The 19,296-nt window shown below is 43.7% G+C and overlaps 1 protein-coding gene across 1 annotated transcript in view; it reads left to right on the top strand.

The window, feature by feature from the left end:
* Positions 1-19,296, top strand: part of TGFBR3 (transforming growth factor beta receptor 3) — a 211,997-nt gene that overhangs the window by 129,023 nt on the left and 63,678 nt on the right. The window contains exon 4 of the mRNA XM_080654990.1: positions 5,118-5,255. Coding sequence (XP_080511116.1) covers positions 5,118-5,255 — 138 coding nt within the window. The remainder of the gene's footprint in view (positions 1-5,117; positions 5,256-19,296) is intronic.

The following is a 19,296-nucleotide window of genomic DNA, read 5'->3' as shown; positions in this document are numbered from 1 at the left end:
TGTTCAGATTCCCCAGAAAAGTACTCAGAAAAGTTTTACTTTAAATTTCTTTATAAAATAGGAGAAATGCATTAATTACATCTAGTAGTTTGTTGAAGTGCACAGATAACCTCATAAGACCTAATATAAATAGATGTTATAGGACAGATTAGACCAATTAGCTTTCTTTCATTTTGAGGAAGGATTGGAATTGTCTGAGGAAGTGGTCGGCAAACTCATTAGCCAACAGAGCCAAATATCAACAGTACAACGATTGAAATTTCTTTTGAGAGCCAATTTTTTTTAAACTTAAACTTCTTCTAACGCCACTTCTTCAAAATAGACTCGTCCAGGCTGTGGTATTTTGTGGAAGAGCCACACTCAAGGGGCCAAAGAGCCAAATGTGGCTTGTGAGCCGCGGATTGCAGACCACTGGTCTGAGGGGGCAGTGTCTACATATGGAATGTGACAGATCAGATTTACTTGCATTTTCTCACGCCATTAGGAAGATTGAAATTTAGCACTGTTTGAGACAAACCTAATTAGAGCAGGAACTTTTGGATTAGGCTTTATTGGCAACTGTGTGGTCAAAATATGTTAAAAAGAGGTCACTGTGTGTGAAAGTTTTTTAGTTTTGAGTTGTCATCTATTAAGTTGTTTCTCTGAGAGGATGGCATTTGCAGACCAGATGTGTAATTTCTGGTTTAATTAGATGAAGTCTTTTTGTTTTGTTTCCGTTTCTGCCATTAGATTTTCCTGCTTTTCTACAATGGGTATTTAATATGGAGTTCATGGGTTCTGTGATGGATGTATTTTCTTGACATTGTCTACAGAATTTGGTGGGCATATGGGTTTTGTATGTGTGTGAGTGTGTTTGTGGAGGGGATTCATATTTTACATTAAGTTTTCAAGTCAAGTGCTCTGTGACTCCCAAAGATTAACAAAAAGGCTACTAATTTAGAGACTAATCATTGTTCCCTCATTTAGGGTGCAGCCCACTTTGCCCCCTGAGCCTTGAGTCACATGGCCCCTAGGCTCAGTTCTCTATTCCTTATGAAGCCCATGGATAACTGATAGCCTTTATTGTTATGCAAATTTGACATAGGATTGAGAGTCAACTCTTTAAGTTACTGTGTGGATTTTCAAGCTGTAAATTATTGGATACCATTTGTATCATTTCTCCGTTGGCTATTCCTGTGTTGCACTCTGCTTCAGCTCTGGTCTTTAGACAATGATCACCTGACAATAATCTACCCATGAAAATCTTCAGCAGTATATCATTATTTTTTTAATGTTTTTATTTATTTTAGAGAGAAAGGAAGAGAGAGGGAGAGAGAAATAGAAACATCAAACATTGACCAGCTGCTTCCTGCATACCCTCTACTGGAGGGGTCTGACGGAGAATCAAACCATTGACCTCTTAGTCATGGGTTGACACTCAACCACTGAGCCACACTAGCTGGGCAGCAGTACATTCTTGTCTTCATAACTGTAATCTATCCTGAGCTATATAATTGGTTCTTAAGAGAAAGTTCTTTTTCCTTCATCCTTTTTGTTTTTTTCTGCCTGATAGAAATTAGATACCTTAGGCAGGAATTCTTTAAGAGATATTTCAGGAGCTTCTCTACCTTCATTCTTTTGTTGGTTGTTTCTGGTTGTCCTTTATCTTCCCTTCAGCAAGATTTATTCAAGTGGAGCAAGGCTAGAAGAGGAAGGTTTCTGAGGGATTAGATGAGCGGGTGCTAGGGGGACTTTCTGTTCCTGCCACATGATCTTTTCTAAAAAAGTATGGAATATTTTTCTTTTAATTTCCCAATCATAGTGTGAATTCTTCTTTGCCAAATGGATTTTGGGGCTTTGCCTAAGCCCCATGTGCTAGAGTCGAGGATTCATCTTGGCCAGACATTGCCACATATTGAGAGGGAGCCGTTTCCAGGAAAGCTCCCAGAACTGGGGCTCCTAGAAATCTTTCCTTGATTGTGTGAGCCAGGCCTTGACACTTTTGACCATCTGGAAAACTTTGGACCCAAGCGCCAATATCTGTCTCATACCTATTTTTCTTTTCGTTTCCTAAATTTTAAGAAGAATTCTTTTTCATTTGAGTTATATATTTACTACTATTTTAAATACGTAGTCCAAAAAGAAATGTATGCCTGAGGGCTGCAAAGAAATTCATCAGGAAAAGAGTTTACGTCCCCTCTGTGGGCATACATTGTTATTCTTTGTGCCATGATGATGCTCAATGAACAGTTTTAGAAGGAATAAGTCTGAAAACTTTTTACTGATGTACTATTAGTGGCAGAGTGTTTCTTTTTTCAGGTACTCTTGGATAAGTAATGGTTTTATCTCTCCTTTCTTCACTCTCCCTACTGTGTGCTTTCTGTAGTGTGCATCTCTGTTTATTTGATGCTACAGTTAATGCCCCCACTCTGTTTCCACAGCCTCTGTTGTTTATAGTGGTGATCAATGTGCTTATTACTAGACTAGAGGCCCGGTGCACGAAATTTGTGCACGGGGCGGGGGGGGGGGGTGGTGTGTCCCCAGCCCAGCCTGCACGCTCTCCAATCTGGGACATCCCTCTCACAATCCGGGACTGCTTGGCTCCTAACTACTTGCCTGCCTGCCAGCCTGATTGCCCCTAACCACTCTGCCTGCCAGCCTGATAGCCCCCTAACTGCTCCCCTGCTGGCCTGATTGATGCCTGACTGCTCCCCTGCTGGCATGATCGTCCCCAACTGCCCTCCCCTGCTGCCTGATCACCTCCAACTGCTCTCCCCTGCCAGCCCAGTCGCCCTCAATTGCCTTCCCCTGTGGGGCTAAGGGAACTGGGAGACTCTGGCTGGATGAGGTGGGGCTGAGGGAACTGGGGGACTGAGGCTGGATGAGGCTGGGTGCCGCGGGGACTGGGTGAGGTGGGGCTGAGGGGACTGGCGGACTGAGGCTGAATGAGGCAGGGGTGAGGGGACTGGGTGCCGCCATCTTATGGCTGTGGGCGCCACCATCTTGTGAGGGTGTGGCAGTCAATTAGCATATTCCCTCTTTATTGGCTGTGGGCGCCACCATCTTGTGAGGGCATGGCAGTCAATTAGCATATTCCCTCTTTATTAGATAGGATCCAGATAGCATCTCCAAATGCTGTGAAGTAGAGTCAGAACAACCAAGGAAAATTTTATTTTGCTGTGGCTATACTTGATGTACTGTTCATTAGTAGTCTGCTCTTAGTACTTTTAGTACTTTTCCTCATGCCAAATATAAAAATGATCCTAATGATCCTAGTTGTCTTGCAGAAATAGTTTCAGTATTGCTCATATTTTTTAAAAGATTTTTTTACTTTTCTGTAAGTTAGCTATTTGTACCTATTAATACATTTAACCTTTTTAAAAAACCTTTTAGGTAACATACATTTATGAATTTTCTGTTATAAATAAATCACTTAAAATGATCTATGTGTTAAGCACAGTATTAAATATAAGATGTCTTTTGCCTACAGAGTGTTTATAGTCTATTTCAGAGATTAGGGCACACACACTCAACAGTTAGTGAATGAGATGGCATGATATACTATAGTGCATATCATTCATAAAATAAAACACTTTTTGTGTCATTGGAAATTAGAAAATTAAATATTCAGCTGTCATTTTCTGAGTGGCCACCCTTTGCTTAGTACTGGTATTGAAAATTAAGTAAAGTTTAGCGCCTTGTTACCAGTAACCTGAGTGTATGCTGTGGTAAGTGACACTGGAAGGCCATCCCCATGATAAAAGGTAAAGAAACCTCGGGTCACAGTGGCCGGCAGCCGCTGGGAGGTGTAAAGTGGCCCAGCTTCGAGTGCTGTGTCCCTGATGATTGTATAGACCCCAAGCATAGACCTCACCAGGATTACGACTGAGATGTGGTCATTTCCGGTGTATCACTCAGTCTGTGTCTTTCCAGCTGAAGTTCCTTTTTTGTCTTTTCTCTTCCTTATCATGTTTGGTGCACTTTGCTTTCCTATGTTCATGTTGCTTGGCCTTGTGCTCCAGGAGGATGTTGTTGAACTGACTGGGTCCTACTCTCCTCACAGGTGTTTTCTGATGCTGCTAACCTACAGCAGTCCTGGATCTGCTGTCAAAGCGGCCATAGTTTTCCTATCCAGGCGCGTGGTTTTCTTCCCTGCTTTCCTTTTCTTTCTTTTTAACTGGGGCTGTATACAATCAGTTTTTATTCTATGTGTTCTCTGTGCTTCATTTCTTTGGAAAACCCCTTCGAGCTAATAGCTGGGATGATGAAAGCACTGGCAGCTCCTCTTGGCAGCCCCTTCCCCTTAGCTTTCGACACTTTCCTTTGGCAGAACTCAGCTTTAGAGAGGTTGGAGCTTACCTGGAAGAGAAGAAAGTCGTTTCTCTGACAGTCAGTCCAGAGGGATGACCCACCCTCGGGGGGTTCTGGGATCCAGTGGTCAGCTTAGTCATTTGACTTGCAGGATGAGGCAGTCCTGAGGCAAGGTAACTTACTCCGCCGTTGCCAACTTTGGAAACAATGTGTTCTGTTTATTTGTGTTCCACTATTACTGGGAGCTGAATCATGTTTTAGTTGAGATTAGTGTGGGTTGAATCATATGATATAGTCATTTTTGTAGTGAAAAATAGTCAAGTATTGGCAAAAATCATCTGCTTCAATATGTCTTATCTATGGACATGAATCTGAACTAACTTATAGCTTGCTTCTCTTAATGCTGAGCTTTGGAAAAGTATTGCAGATGCTATCCTAAGTGATTTTATTTTTTAAAAAATAGATTTTTATTGATTTCAGAGCAGAAGGGAGAGGAAGAGAGAGAGAGAAACATCAGTGTTGAGAGGGAATCATTGATTGGCTGCCTCCTGCACGCCCCCCACTGGGGACCGAGCCTGCAACCCAGGCTTGTGCCCTTGACCGAAATCGAACCAGGACCCTTCAGTCCACAGGCCGACGCTCTATCCACTAAGCCAAACCAGCTAGAGCAATGGTTGGCAAACTGCGGCTCGTGAGCTACATGCGGCTCGCGAGCCGCGGTTTGCCGCTCTGATGACTAATGAGTTTGCCGACCACTGAGCTACAGCTATCCTAAGTGATTTTAGTGGAAAGTCAGTACTAAGAGTCCTCTTTCTCTTGCTTCCTAGGTCACTCTGCACCTGAATCCCATCTCCTCAGTGCACATTCACCACAAGCCTGTCGTGTTCCTGCTCAACTCTCCACAGCCTCTTGTCTGGCATCTGAAGACAGAGCGGCTTGCCGTTGGTGTCTCCAGACTTTTTTTGGTAAGTGTTTGAAGCCTCCCCACAGAGATCCTTAGCACAAGGATATAATGACACTAAAACTTTGCAAGGCTTTCTCATTGAAGTAATACCAGAAATAGTGTGTGTGTTAAATTTGGAGTATGCTCTTGGTGATACGTGGATGACATAGATAAGCTTCACAGAAAACAAACACCACTCACATGCTTCTCTGCGGATGGAGAGTCAAGTCTCGTCTGCACGTTAGAGCGGGACCCGTGGGCATACTCTGGGTGGCCCGAGCTTTGGTCTCAGCTCTGAGACTCCCCTCGTGGCATCGTGAGCGATGTAAATATTGTAAATAGCCACTAGGTGTGTGGTCTCTGACCACAAACCAAATACGCGCAAACACGTTCTATTTGTATATATAACACGGGCCTCATTTCTGATACGAGGTTCTGTTTGTTGAGAAAGTGACACAGTGAGCTCCAAAATGAAAACATTTGTATTTTATAAAAAAGCTGGAACCCAGCTCTTGTGGAAAGATCCAAATATTACCTACTATTTGTAAATCATGTCCTTTTGAGTTTGCCAGAACATTCAAGTTTGCTAGTTGTGGAGAAACTGATGGGTTGTTTGGATGGATTTTTGGGGTATGATATCATGTCTGATGATGAGCAACACTGCACTTCACAGTGATAGCTCACATTGTCTATTGCTAGAGCTACATGCTAATGTCCTCAAGTACAGAGCCTTTGGCTTTTTATACCTCTCTCGCCCACAAGCATTCAGAATAGTAAGAGGCCTCAGTTAATAGTGTTTCTCTTGCATTATGGATACATCTTTCCTAATTAATTACTCTTAATCCAGATCTGTAGTTTTTTGTCACTTGTATTTGAAGAGTACTTTTAAAAATCCAGTGGTACCCATTAAATAAAGGAAAAATCCATAATCAATGCAGTTAATAAGTAGATAAATAGATGAGTAAAAGGAGAAAGATCCTTTTTATAATAGGATGCTTATCAATAAATGTAGAAGGAATGATGGAGTTAGAAAACCATCATTTTGCAACCATCATAGTAAAAGTTGTTTATGCAAGAGTCATCAAGACAAGCTAAGTCAGTGGAGGTGGAGGGAATGTATGGGACAGTATATTTGCATAGTCTTATTAATAGCAAATGAAAGGACTTATTAATAACTAGAAGCCCGGTGCACAAAATTCGTGCACGGGGGTGTGTGTCCCTCAGCCCAGCCTGCACCCTCTCCAATCTGGGATCCCTCTCACAATCCAGGACTGCTGGCTCCCAACTGCTCGCCTGCCTGCCTTCCTGATTTCTCCTAACCGCTTCTGCCTGCCAGCCTGATCACCCCCAACCACTCCTCTGTCAGCCTGATTGATGCCTAACTGCTCCCCTGCCAGCCTGATTGCCCCTAACTGCCCTCCCCTGCAGGCCTGGTCACCCCTAACTTCCCTCTCCTGCAGGCCTGGGTCCCCCCTAACTGCCCTTCCCTGTAGGCCCGGTTGCCCCCAACTTCCCTCCTCTGCCGGCCTGGTCATCCCTAACTGCCCTCCCCTGCAGGCTTGATCGCCCCCAACTGCCCACCCTTGCAGGCCTGATCCCTCCCAACTGCCCTCCCCTGCTGGCCATCTTGTGGCGGCCATCTTGTGTCCACAGGGGGGCAGGATCTTTGACCACATGGGGGCAGCCATCTTGTGTGTTGGAGTGATGGTCAATTTGCATATTATTCTTTTATTGGATAGGATTAGATAGGATAGAGGCCTGGTGCATGGGTGGGGGCCAGCTGGTTTGCCCTGAAGGGTGTCCTGGATCAGGGTGGGGGTTCCCTTGGGGCGTGGGGCAGCCTGGGCGAGGGGCCTGTGGTGGTTTGCAGGCTGGCCATGCCCCCCAGCGACCCAAGTGGAAGATCTGGTATCTGGGATTTATTTATCTTCTATAATTGAAACTTTGTAGCCTTGAGAGGAGCCAAGCCTCCTGCTTGCTCTGTGGCCACAGCCATTTTTGTTGGGATTTATTTATCTTCTATAATTGAAACTTTGTAACCTTGAGCAGAGGCCAAGGCAGGCCAGGGCTGCAGAAGCTTGGCTTCCTCCATCGCCGGGGGCAACTCAAGCCTCCTGCTCTCTCCAGCTCCGTGGCTGCCACCATTTTTGTTGGGATTTATTTATTTTCTCTAATTGAAACTTTGTAGCCTTGAGTGGAGTCCAGGGCCGGCCAGGGTGTGCAGAAAGCTTGGCTTCCTCCATTGCCGGGGAAACCCAAGCCTCCTGCTTGTTCCGTAGCCACAGCCATCTTGGTTGGGTTAATTTGCATACTCGCTCCTGATTGGCTGGTGGGCGTGGCTTTTGAGTGTAGCAGAGGTACAGTCAATTTGCATATTACTCTTTTATTAGATAGGATAAGTGAATTAATGGTAACTAAATGTAGTGGAGATACCCAGCAATGCCTTAACCAAGGGATCAAAATTACATCAGCATGGTGCAGATGGGCGTTGTGCACCTCCAGATGTGATAACAACCAACACAACATCACTTGTGTAGCATTGAACCTAATCAGGAGGAAATGTTGCAGAAGAACAGATTGAGTAGCATTCTACAAAATAACTGGCCTGTGCTCTTAAAAAATGTGCGTCATGAAAGTCAAAGAGAGGCTCAGGTGCCATTCCAGATCGAAAGAGACTGAGAAGACACAGGCGATCCTCTTGGGAAGGGAAGGGGCCATTGCCCTAAAGTAGCAGTCATCAACAGGTGGTCCGTGATGTCTGAAAGGTTGGCGACCACTGCTCTAAAGGACATTATTGGGATAACAGGCAAAGCTGGATTTGGGCTTATAGATTGAAGTATTGTATCAGTCTTACATTTCTTGAATTTAATAATTGAACTATTATTATGTAAGAGGTTGTCTTTCTTAGGAAACATAACACACTTAAGTATTAAGGGATAAAGGGCCAAATAATTCAGAAAAACATCTGATGTATAGATAGACGAATAAAGCAAATATGGCAACATGTTGAAAACTGGAGGATCTAGCTTTAGGGTACATAAGAGTTCTTGTACAATATTTGCAATTTTGTAAATGTGACTATTTCACAATAAAATAATTTTAGCTCAAAAGTACATTTACAAGGTAGGAATTACTTACTAATAACTTAAATTGTAGCCTTTTTGGGAATTAAAACTCTCATCACTTATAAATTAAAAAGGCCAAAGGTCAGAGTTGTTGTTGCTATCACTAGCATTTTATTTAGGTCTTGGTTTTACAGTAAGCCCTCTGACACTTTGTCTCATTTAATTCTCACAATAACCCTGTGATGATGTGGGTGTTACCTCATTTAACAGATGCATTCGCAGAGGAGGAACTGAGACTTAGAGAGGTTAAGTAGGGACTCAACCCAGATAGGACTCAGTCTACAAAAACCTAATGGTAAATTGGCTCCCTTCATATTCATTGTCAGTCTCCTATAATTAAAGGTATTTGTGATAGGAGACTAAGGACCGTGATCATAAGGTCCCATTTAGCCCTTATAATCCAAAACTATGCTATCCAATACAGTGTGGCTATTTAAATGTAAACTAAAATCAGCAGTATGGTTTCTAGGCACATGAGCCACATTTCAGGTGCTCAGTAACTACGTGACGCTAGAGCCTACACGTTGGGCAAGGAATGAAGAGGTTATGAGTAAAGGCTTTACCTATCCTGGTTTGAATCCAAGCAGTAACCTGGGGCAAATTATTTAATTAATCTAATCCTGACTTTCCTTGGTTGTAATATACTAGTAGGAATGATAATAGTCCCTACATTGTGGGGTTACTATCTTGATTAAATGAGATTAGATATAAAATGTTTACTGCAGAGTTTGGCACCAGTAATTTCAGAGACATCACCTGCCCTTTCTGTTGCTATTTATTATTTGTGATAGTAAAGAACACTTGGGAAGGATGCTGAATTTACATTTATAATCATGAAGCATCTAGGTTAGCCAGCCCCACATTGAAAGGAGTTCCAGTTTCTCTGGGCTGTGGGTCCAGAGAAAATATGTAGGCCACCTATATCATCATTGTACGGGTCACTTTCTGGATTCCTTCTTCAACCTGCCCCTCCATGGGTTCTGAGGGAAAGCATCTTACTCTTAATTATTACTTATCTGCTTTAATTTTGTTTAAGATCTATTAAGAACTGCCTCTTGGACATTGGTTTAAGGCACACTAACAATGGGGCAAAAAAAGAGAGACAGTTTTTGTAAACAATTGAACATCATCCCTGTTGGGAGTTAATCCCTTGTAAGGAGATTGCAGATCAAGGGATGAATCTAAAAGTACCATCATGGGAGAAATCAAGGATTTAAATTCTGGGACATCTGAACCCTGCCTTGTTGTCCAGAAGGCTTTCTTTAGGGAGAACGGTTTTCTCTCCCTTCTGTATGTTTGTTGTGGTTGTTGTTATTGTTTAAAGTTTTACATATATCTCTTTTTTCCCCCCGATTAACGCCCCCCCCCCCTCCACTCCCACCTCCAAGGGCAAGCCCCCACCGCCCCAGTGTCTGTGTCCATTGGTTATGCTAATATGCATGCATACAAGTCCTTTGGTTGATATCTAACCCCCCTCCTTCCTTGCCATTTGTCTCTGCATCTATTTTTGTTCATCAAATTATGTTGATCATTATATTCTCACATGTGAGTGAGATCATGTGATATTTATCTTTCTCTGACTGGCTTATTTCGCTTAGCATAATGCTCTCCAGTTCCATCCATGCTGTTGCAAATGGTAAAATTTCTTCTTTTTTATAGCAGCATCGTATTCCATTGTGTAGATGTACCACAGTTTTTTAATCCACTCATCTGCTGATGGGCACTTAGGCTGTTTCCAAATCTTAGCTATTGTAAATTGTGCTGCTATGAACATAGGGGTGCATATATCCTTTCTGATTGGTGTTTCTGATTTCTTGGGATATAGTCCTAGAAGTGGGATCACTGGGTCAAATGGGAGTTCCATTTTTAACTTTTTGAGGAAACTCCATACTGTCTTCCACAGGGCTGCACCAGTCTGCATTCCCACCAGCAGTGCACTAGGGTTCCTTTTTCTCCGCATCCTCACCAGCACTTGTCGTTTGTTGATTTGTTGATGATAGCCATTCTGACAGGTGTGAGATGGTACCGCATTGTTGTTTTGATTTGCATCTCTCGGATGATTAGTGACTTTGAGCATGTTTTCATATGTCTCTCGGCCTTCTGTATGTCCTCTTTCAAAAAGTGTCTATTTAGGTCCTTTGCCCATTTTTTTGATTGGATCGTTTATCTTCCTTTTGTTAAGTTGTATGAGTTCTCTGTAAATTTTGGAGATTAAACCCTTATCTGAAATATCATTGGGCAGCTCCCCTGAGAGTGTGCTAAGTGAAGAAGGCGGGGCTCTCGTAGCCTGAAGGGAATTTCAGGGCCTACTCTTCTACAGGGCAGCCACAGCAACAGAGGCATCAGCTGCTGGATAGAGAATCACTGTGTGTTCTGTTCATAGTAGTCGAGTAACAGTTTGGAGATAACTAAATTATTTTGCATACAGTGTTTTGTCCAAACACTTCAGAAGGCCCATGGTCTCTTTGGAAATTTAGCTATTTCCATCACTGTCCTCTCCAAGGTTAGAGACCTTAGAGGAGCTGAGGAGGGATGCTGGTTCTCTTGACTCTGAGTTTAAGACGCGGAGGCCCTTGCTTCCTTCCTGATGTGCTGCTGAAGGATTCGCATTGCTGCCTTAAAGCTGTCTTTACTTTCTAGGTAGAGTTATAATACTTGAACAGATTTTTTTTTTTTTTTTTAAGTAGGGTGGTGAGAAAAGTTCAAATAATGGCATCTACTCATCCATCAGGGTGACCTTTTAATTTAAGTCGAATGTCTGCATTATTTAACTACCCAAATTAGAAAAGGAAACCTTTCATAATGAGTTAGCAGGGCCTTGTGTTACTCAGAATGCCTCAGCCACCCCCGAGGGTGACTAAAAACATCACAGAGCAGGTCCTCAAACAACGTTGTTTCCTTCAACATCATTTTGTTTTAACTGTTGAAAAGGGGGAAAAATCAATTCCCAGCCAGGGCCTTGTCTGTGTGGAGTTTGCACATTCTCCCCATATCTGCGTGGGTTTTCTCTGGGGACTCCCGCTTCCTCCCACGTCCCAGAGATGTGCACGCTGGTCTCATTGGCACATCTAACTGGTCCCAGTCGGAGTGAGTGTGGGTAAGAGTGGCCCTGCGAGGGAAGGGCACTCTTTTCAGGGTGGGTTCCCAGCTTGCACCCTGAGCTGCCAGCATAGGCTCTGGCCACCCTCCACAGTGATCAGACATAAGTAAGTAGGAAATGACTTTCCCTCCTTGTTTTTATTCATCTTCCTTAAATGTATGTGTAGCTCCCATTTATTTCAGTGATTACTATTAGAAGTTTGTTGATGTTTATGTGACCAGAGATATGCCATAGGAACTTAATTCTTGTTTATATCAGTTAGCCTATGGTAAAATTGGTTTCATTATACATTGTTTTGCCTAAAGTCTCTGTTCTCAAAAATCATCAACAACATGAAGGAGGATTTACTGTCTAATAAAGGTGCTTCTTTTTGGTTTTTTTTTTTTTTTTTTTTTGTCAAATCATTCCAGTTCTCCTCGTGATTCCACAGTGCAGGCAAGAGGGAGCGTGCCAGGCAGGGAGAAAGTGGGATTGAGTTTCCTCTGCACGTGTAGTTCCTTTATCTGGTTCTTCTGGTTACCTAGGAAATGGGAGTGGCCAGAAGTGGAATTGTTTCAGGCTGAGTCTCAAATAGTCGCACACACACAAACACATGATGAAGTTGTCATACATAGCCTTATAGTTTTTCTTTGCAGGGTACATGGGTGACCCAGAGAATATTGGGTAGGTTAGAGTTGTTCCTCAGTGCAATCAGAAATAAAAATAATCCTACCCTATCAGTCTGTCATGTTGAAACTACAAGTAAAACTCTCTTAGAAGAATCATCTAAGCTTATTTTTATGTATGTAATCATTTCTACATTGAAGAAAAAGTAGGGTAGGTCAACTGGGCAATAGATGTCTGAACTTTCAATCTGAGTTTGCCAGAAAAGATTGAGAAGAGCTACAATACTAGGCTTTCTTTTTTTTTTCTGAAAAATATATTTTATTGATATTTTACAGAGAGAGGAAGGGAGAGGGATAGAGAGCTAGAAACATCGATGAGAGAGAAACATCGATCAGCTGCCTCCTGCACACCTCCCACTGGGGATGTGCCCGCAACCAAGGTACATGCCCTTACCGGAATCGAACCTGGGACCCTTCAGTCCGCAGGCCGACGCTCTATCCACTGAGCCAAACCGGTTTTGGCTAGGCTTTCTTAAAAAATATGCTACAATTTGAATTTCTCCAAAATGAAAGCACAAACGACCAAAAAAAAAAAAAAAAAAAAAAAAAACCAACACAAAAAACACACACATAAAAAGATGCTCAATATCATTAGTCATCAGGAAAATGCAAATTTAAAACCGCAATGAGATGCCTCTTCACACCCACTAGGATGGCTGTAATAAGAAAGGCAGATAATAACAAGTGTTGAAGATGTGGGAAATTGGAACCCACATACATTGCTGGTGGAAATATAAAATGGTACTTTGGAAAACAGTTGGACAAAACATTATGTCCACAGCAAAACTTGTCCACAAATGTTCATAGCAGCATCTATACTAATAAAAGGGTAATATGCTAATTAGACCGGATAGACCAGACGTCCTTCCGAACAAAGCTGCAGCAGCTGTGAGGGCCGAGGGCAGGCAGCCATGGAGGCCAGCAGTGGCAGCAGCAGCGGGGTGATGGGAGCAGTGCCTTCCCCTGATCGACCCAGTCGCCTCCCACAGAGGGAGGCCAGACTGCAGCTTAGGCCAGCTCCCTAGGGGGAGCAGGCCTAAGCCGTCAGTAGGACATCCCCTGAGGGCTCCTGGACTGTGAGAGGGGGCAGGCCGGGCTGACGGACCACACCCTGTGCACGAATTTTCATGCACCAGGCCTCTAGTTATCCACACTAATAAAAGAGAAATATGCAAATTGGCCATCACTTCACAACGCCCACCAGCCAATCAGGAGTGAGTATGCAAATTAACCCGACAAAGATGGCAGCAGCCCCGCCTCCCAGCCACTCTGGGCCTCTGGACAGCATGCATGCAGGCACAGAGCGGCCAGGCAGGGCAGGATGCCTGCTATGTGGGGAAGGGCGGGGGCGGAGGGAGCGACAGAAGCGGCGCTCCAACTGGAGCAAAGGTGGAAGGCGGCAGCCAGAGCGAAGGCCTGGGTCCTGGGTGCTGGAGGAAAACCGGTGCCAGCAGCCAGGGGAAGGAAGGCCTATTGCACGAATCTTCATGCATCGGGCCTCTAGTTCATAATAATAAAAAAATGCAAACAAGCCAAAATGTCTATCAATTGATTCAATGGATAAGAAAGGTGGTATACTCATACAATGGAATATTATTTGGCCGTTAAAAGAAGGAAGTAAGTGATACATATTACAACATGGATGAACCTTGAAAACACTGCAAATGAAAGAAGCCAGACACAAAAGACCACATGTTGTATGATTCCATTTACACAAAATGTCCCAAATAGTCAAATCCATAGAGACAGAAAATAGATCAGTAGTTGCTCAGGGCTGGTGGGTGGGGAGAACGGGGAATGACCACTAATGGCATCGAGTTTCTTTTGGGGGTGAAAAAAATGTCTGGAATTAGATAGTGGTGAATATTACCACAATTATAAATATACCAAAAACACCATTGTACAATTTAAAAGGGTGAATATTATGACATTTCAATAAAGTGAATAGTAAGGGTGAATTATAATTATATTTTTATGTTTATGTAATTTATGTAATTACAATAAGGGTGAATTATATTTCAATAAAGCTGTTAGAGAAAACCTTGCCACAGCAAACTTTTTAAAAGGGATAGTTTTAAAATTAATGAACTAAATTTTACAATCTTTTTACTTTAAGGGATATATATATTTATTAATTTCAGAGAGGAAGAGGGAGGGAGAGGGAGAAGGATAGAAACATCAATGATGAGAGAGAATCATTAATTGGCTGCCTCCTGCAAGCCCCCCACTGATTGAGCCTGCAGTCCAGACTGGGAATCAAACCATGACCTCCTGGTTCATAGGTCAGTGCTCAACCTCTGAGCCACACCGGCCAGGCTAAAATCTTTTTACTTTATTCTGTGTACCTATAGATTTTTTTTTTTTTAAAGAAAAAAACCTTCTTTTTTGTGTGTGTTCCAAACATGAACATGAACCCTGTCTCTTGCAAGGTCTGCAGCCTTGAAGTCCTATGACAAGCAGCAGTTTTCAAGATGAGACCCTAATGCCTCGCTTCTAATAACATGACATGCCAAGTCCAGAGGTCTTGGCCAGCCTCTTAGTGTCAGGGTTAGTTGCTTTAATTGCTCATAAGGAGAAAAGGTGTCTAAAGATTAGGAAAGTTTCAAGAAATAAGCAGGAACTTCCAACCTCATTTACTCTTGGGATTACTGTGCTGTGGTTAGTTTTTCTAGCCATTTATCATTAAAATCAGGAAAGAAATGTGTGTGTTTGATTGGAGGTATGGAGAGGTAGGGGATATTGGTCTCCAAGGTAGGGTTTCCAGATTTAACAAAGATAAAGAGTGACCAATTAAATTTGAATTTCAGATAAACAACAAATAATTTTTTAGTATGTCCATGTGATATTTGGGGAAGACTTTTACTGAAAAAGTATTTGTTGTTTATCTGAAATTCAAATATAATAAAGTGTCCTGTATTTTATCTGGCATCTCTACTCAGAAGTAACTCAGGCTTTTGTTTCTAGATAACACCCTAGCTTGGGTATCAGGAGGTCTGGGGACTAGTCTTCGCTCTGCCACTAACTAGACAAAATCACTTAACTACTCAGGCCTTAGTTTGTTTTTTTAAAATACATTTTTACTGATTTCAGAGAGGAAGGGAGAGGGAGAGGGAGAGGGAGAGGGAGAGGGAGAGGGAGAGGGAGAGAGAGAGAGAGAGAGAGAGAGAGAGAGAGAGAGAGAGAGACATCAATGATGAGAGAGAATCATTGATCAGCTGCCTCCTGCACGACCTGTACTGGGGATCAAGCCTGCAACCCCAGCATATGCCCTGACCAGGCATCAAACTGTGACCTCCTGTTTCATAGGTTGATGCTTAACCACTGAGTCTCGCTGGCTGGGCGGGCCTTAATTTCTTCTTCTCCAAAGTGAGGAGGTGGTACTAGCTGATCTCTAAAGTCCCTCCCAGCTTTCCAACTCTGATTTTGTGATAATACAACCGTTAGATGTTATATCCCAGTTTAATTAGAAACAGAAAATGGTAATCTGAACATTGCCTCTTCAGCAAATCCAAGTAAATATCAGGGCAGGGCAGTTGAAATACCGAGAGAAACCAAATTTGATGCTATTGGCTTTGGATTAAAAACAAATAAAAATTTAATCCTAATGAAAAATGTAAATTAATACCAGGACCATGCTTAATATTTAAAACCTAGTTTTGTGTTTCTGAGAAGGGGGGAGGAATGGGTGAAGAAGCTGAAGCCAAAATCTGGTTTATTCCTTTCACTTAAACTTGGGGGCAGGCGGGAGGAAGGTCCCAAATATCTTGGGCCTCTGCCACCAAACCACAGGCAGTTCTCTGCTCTGCACTGCAGTTGGATGGCTGACAAGACTCAGGGAAAAACAAGTGCTATTTGTTTTCCTGTGCCCAGTGTTTAACTGGAAATCAGAAGGCAAAATTTCCAATCAGTTGTTAAATAGCCCCAGATGTGTGCTTAGCTGTGCTCTAGGAAGGGGCCGGCCCAGCCCGCACCACAGCGCATGTCCAGTCCTTCTCTTCATGAATCCAGGAGATGTGTAATTGAGGGCTGTGGTGTCCAAACAGGCCCTACAAATAACTCAGACATTCAAGTTTGCTTGCGCAGGAGGGAACTTTAAAAAAAGTTCTGTATTCTCTACTGTGTTGCATTCAAGAAATCTAGAAATGTATTTTTTTTTTTTTTTAATTTTCTACTTTTCTCCTTTCCTTGTTTGGTAATTTCTTCCCATCTTTAGAAAAACATGACATTAGCATACCTGGTATGACGGTTTATGTACTACTTGTTCATTCATTTGACACCCCGTTTTTAGTGCTTGCAGGAGGCGGGGACCTGTGCCACGTGTGGGGGATCAGAGAGAAATGTGGTGCATTGCCTGTCCTCATGGAGCCCTCCATTTCATGGGGGAGATGGTTAAGAGATCAGGAATTACAATTCATTGCAATGAAGTTGGGTCCTGGAAATTGGAGAAAATGAGAAAGCTTGCATTCCAAGTACAATGAAGGCAGCCCCCTTCCCTCTGTGAGGCTGCCTGAGCCGCAGCGTGTGGCAGATGGGTCGGGCTTGCAGACACGAGCACAGCCTTTTTGCTAACCCGAAGTATCACCCCTCTAGACTAGGGGTCTGGATATACCATTTTGTATTTCCAAGTGAGGTCTTTCCCCAACTGAGTTTTCTTTTAAAGGCAGATTACACAACTGACTGTTTCAAGATTTGTTTCTTTTTTCTTTTTTTTAAGTGTCTCTTGTGGAATGAGTCACTGTGTCCTGTGGGGTAGTCCAAGTGGTTGAGTCCTGTGCATTTTTGTTGCAGAGGCTGCTTATCTGTTGGTTTTGTGGCTTGTCTCGGAGAGCTCTAATTATAAGGGGCTTGAGCCTCTCATGAACTAGGCCAGTGGTCGGCAAACTGCGGCTCTCGAGCGACTTGCGGCTCGCGAGCCGCGGTTTGCCACTTTGTTGACTAACGAGTTTGCCGACCACTGAACTAGGCTCAGTCAACTACCCTATTTCCTAGGAACCATTTCTGGCCCTTTTGTGGTGAGAGCTCTTCCTAAATGTCACCATGGCAACCAGAGCTATGGAAAGAGACCAGTTTCATCTGGGAGTCCTGGTTCAGAAAGACCTTTGGAAAGACTTGATGGGATGTCTCCTGATTCCTGGGTTCAGGCTGGAGGTGCTGCCAGCGAGCCCATGCATGGCCCTGGCCTCCGGAGGTTTGCCTGGGTGGATTCTTCCTGATCACGACATCCTGCCCTGGAGGTTCGGGCAGGCGTAGACTTTTCCTGGCTCTGCTGGACCAGCTGTGTGTCATGTCTGTGTGCAGGCAGGGGCCTCAGCCCTGTGAAGGCTTTGCTTTCATACAACAAATTGAGGTTAAATAAACCCGATTTCCCTGAGGGGGCAAGATTGGTGTTTCTGCGTGTAGAATCCCATGACGTCCTTTAAGGTTTTACTGTCTAAGGCTGATCTGGTGATCTGACGCTGCTGCCCTTTCCAAGGGTTGGGCAGTTGTATCAAATGTTAAAATCTCTGGTGCCCTTGGTTAGCGTGGTGGGCAGCCGCCAGAGAGCTGTTTGGTAGGAAAAGCAAGTGTTTTGTTAAGGGAGGTTGCAGAATATTTTTTCATGTCATGAGAGGGAGGAAAAAAAAAATCTGTCTCTTGGGAGATCCTGGTGGGGCTGACCTGCAGGCTCACGGCTCTGCCTTGGGCCTCTCATAACCTGCAGACAGTGAGGCCCTGGGTAAGCGTCCCCAAAGGGAGCCCACAGCTCCCATCTCTGCAAGGGACTGCAGGATGGGCCGACTCCTTCCTAGGTGCAGTCATTGGGTGTTTGAGGCCACCCAGGTCTGGCACTCCAGCCCTCTATCACCTCGCTCCCTGGCTTGGAAGCAGATTTCTGCTGGCCAGGAAGGAGCCCCTTTAGCTTTTTGTGTCTCTCTGTCCAGGTTACAATTTTATGCCAAGATCTGCTTTTGCCCTTAGTCCTCACATCCTATCCCCAAATGGCCTGGGGTCTTTGTTGCAAATGTGGGCTCTTCATGTCACTGGGCCAGGTAGTCATCATTGGTCTGCTTCTGATTTGTCCCATTTGGGTGGTGAATGGCACAGTTGGGACCCAGGGTGTGCCTGGAAGCCAGGGGCTTATCCACCTGCCATCTTTGGCAAAAGCCCACAGTGCTCACTGCCCATTTGATCTGTAGCCCCTCCATCTGTATCACGGGGAGCTCTTCTGGAGCACCTGTAGTTTCTGGATGATTCAGAGCTGCTGCTTGGAGCCAACACTGCTCTAACCCTTGGAAGTGGTTCGTATATCCTTTCCTAGCAGTTGGGACAAGAAGGTTATGGGCCTGCCACCGCGAGGAATGAATTGGGGCCTGTCCACCCTGATCTGTCAGACAACTCTTGTGACCCGTGGTGTGGATGTGTATACCTGTATGTGTACATTTAACAAACACAGCATGCGCCATGTGCTGGCACTCTTCTAAGCACATTACATATATTACCTTATTTAATCTTCATAAGAAGGCTGTGAAGTAGGTACTTTTATTATCCTCACTTTAAGATGAAACTGACTCACAGAGAGGTTAACTTGTGCATGGTCACACAGCTAGTAAGCGGTGGCTGTAATCCATGGCTTAGAATAGTCTCTGGCACATTGTAAGTGCTCAATATCATCATAAATGTTAGCAATAGTGAAAACGAATAGTTTTTAAATGATGGGGATTAGTAGTTTGGGCTAGATTTCTCCTACTTTCTTTACATCACATATCCCAGATTTTGATCCTGGGATTGAATGAAGTTATGCTTTGATCATTTGAGCAAGTAGGTGTAGCCAGGGATGTTGGATTTTAATTGTCCACTGTGTCCTGGGAGGGTTCTCCTTTTGCAAAGGAAAATGCTTAAGTGAAGTGATTTCCCCCGAGGTCCAGATGTGGGAGGTGGTCCTGAGCACATCTGACTGTAGATAACCACAGTATTCCTAGACACCATGTGAAGCTTCAGAAAGAGTGTCAGCAGCTGCTTTACCAATGGCTGGAAGTTAGCCATGTGGCTGCCACCTTAAAAATAGCTTAGCATTCTAAAACTGATGAAACTTCCCAGGTGTTTGAAGTCCATTTTTTCCTGATTTTTCCCCCCTTTGCTTGGAGCCTCTATCATTATTCCCCAGTCACAGATAATGTAGGGAAGGTAATTGGG

The sequence above is a fragment of the Plecotus auritus genome (assembly GCF_963455305.1).
Source record: "Plecotus auritus genome assembly, chromosome: 2".
NCBI lineage: Eukaryota > Metazoa > Chordata > Mammalia > Chiroptera > Vespertilionidae > Plecotus > Plecotus auritus.
The sequence above is the reverse complement of the archived record's forward strand: the minus strand, read 5'-3'. Positions and strand labels throughout refer to the sequence as shown.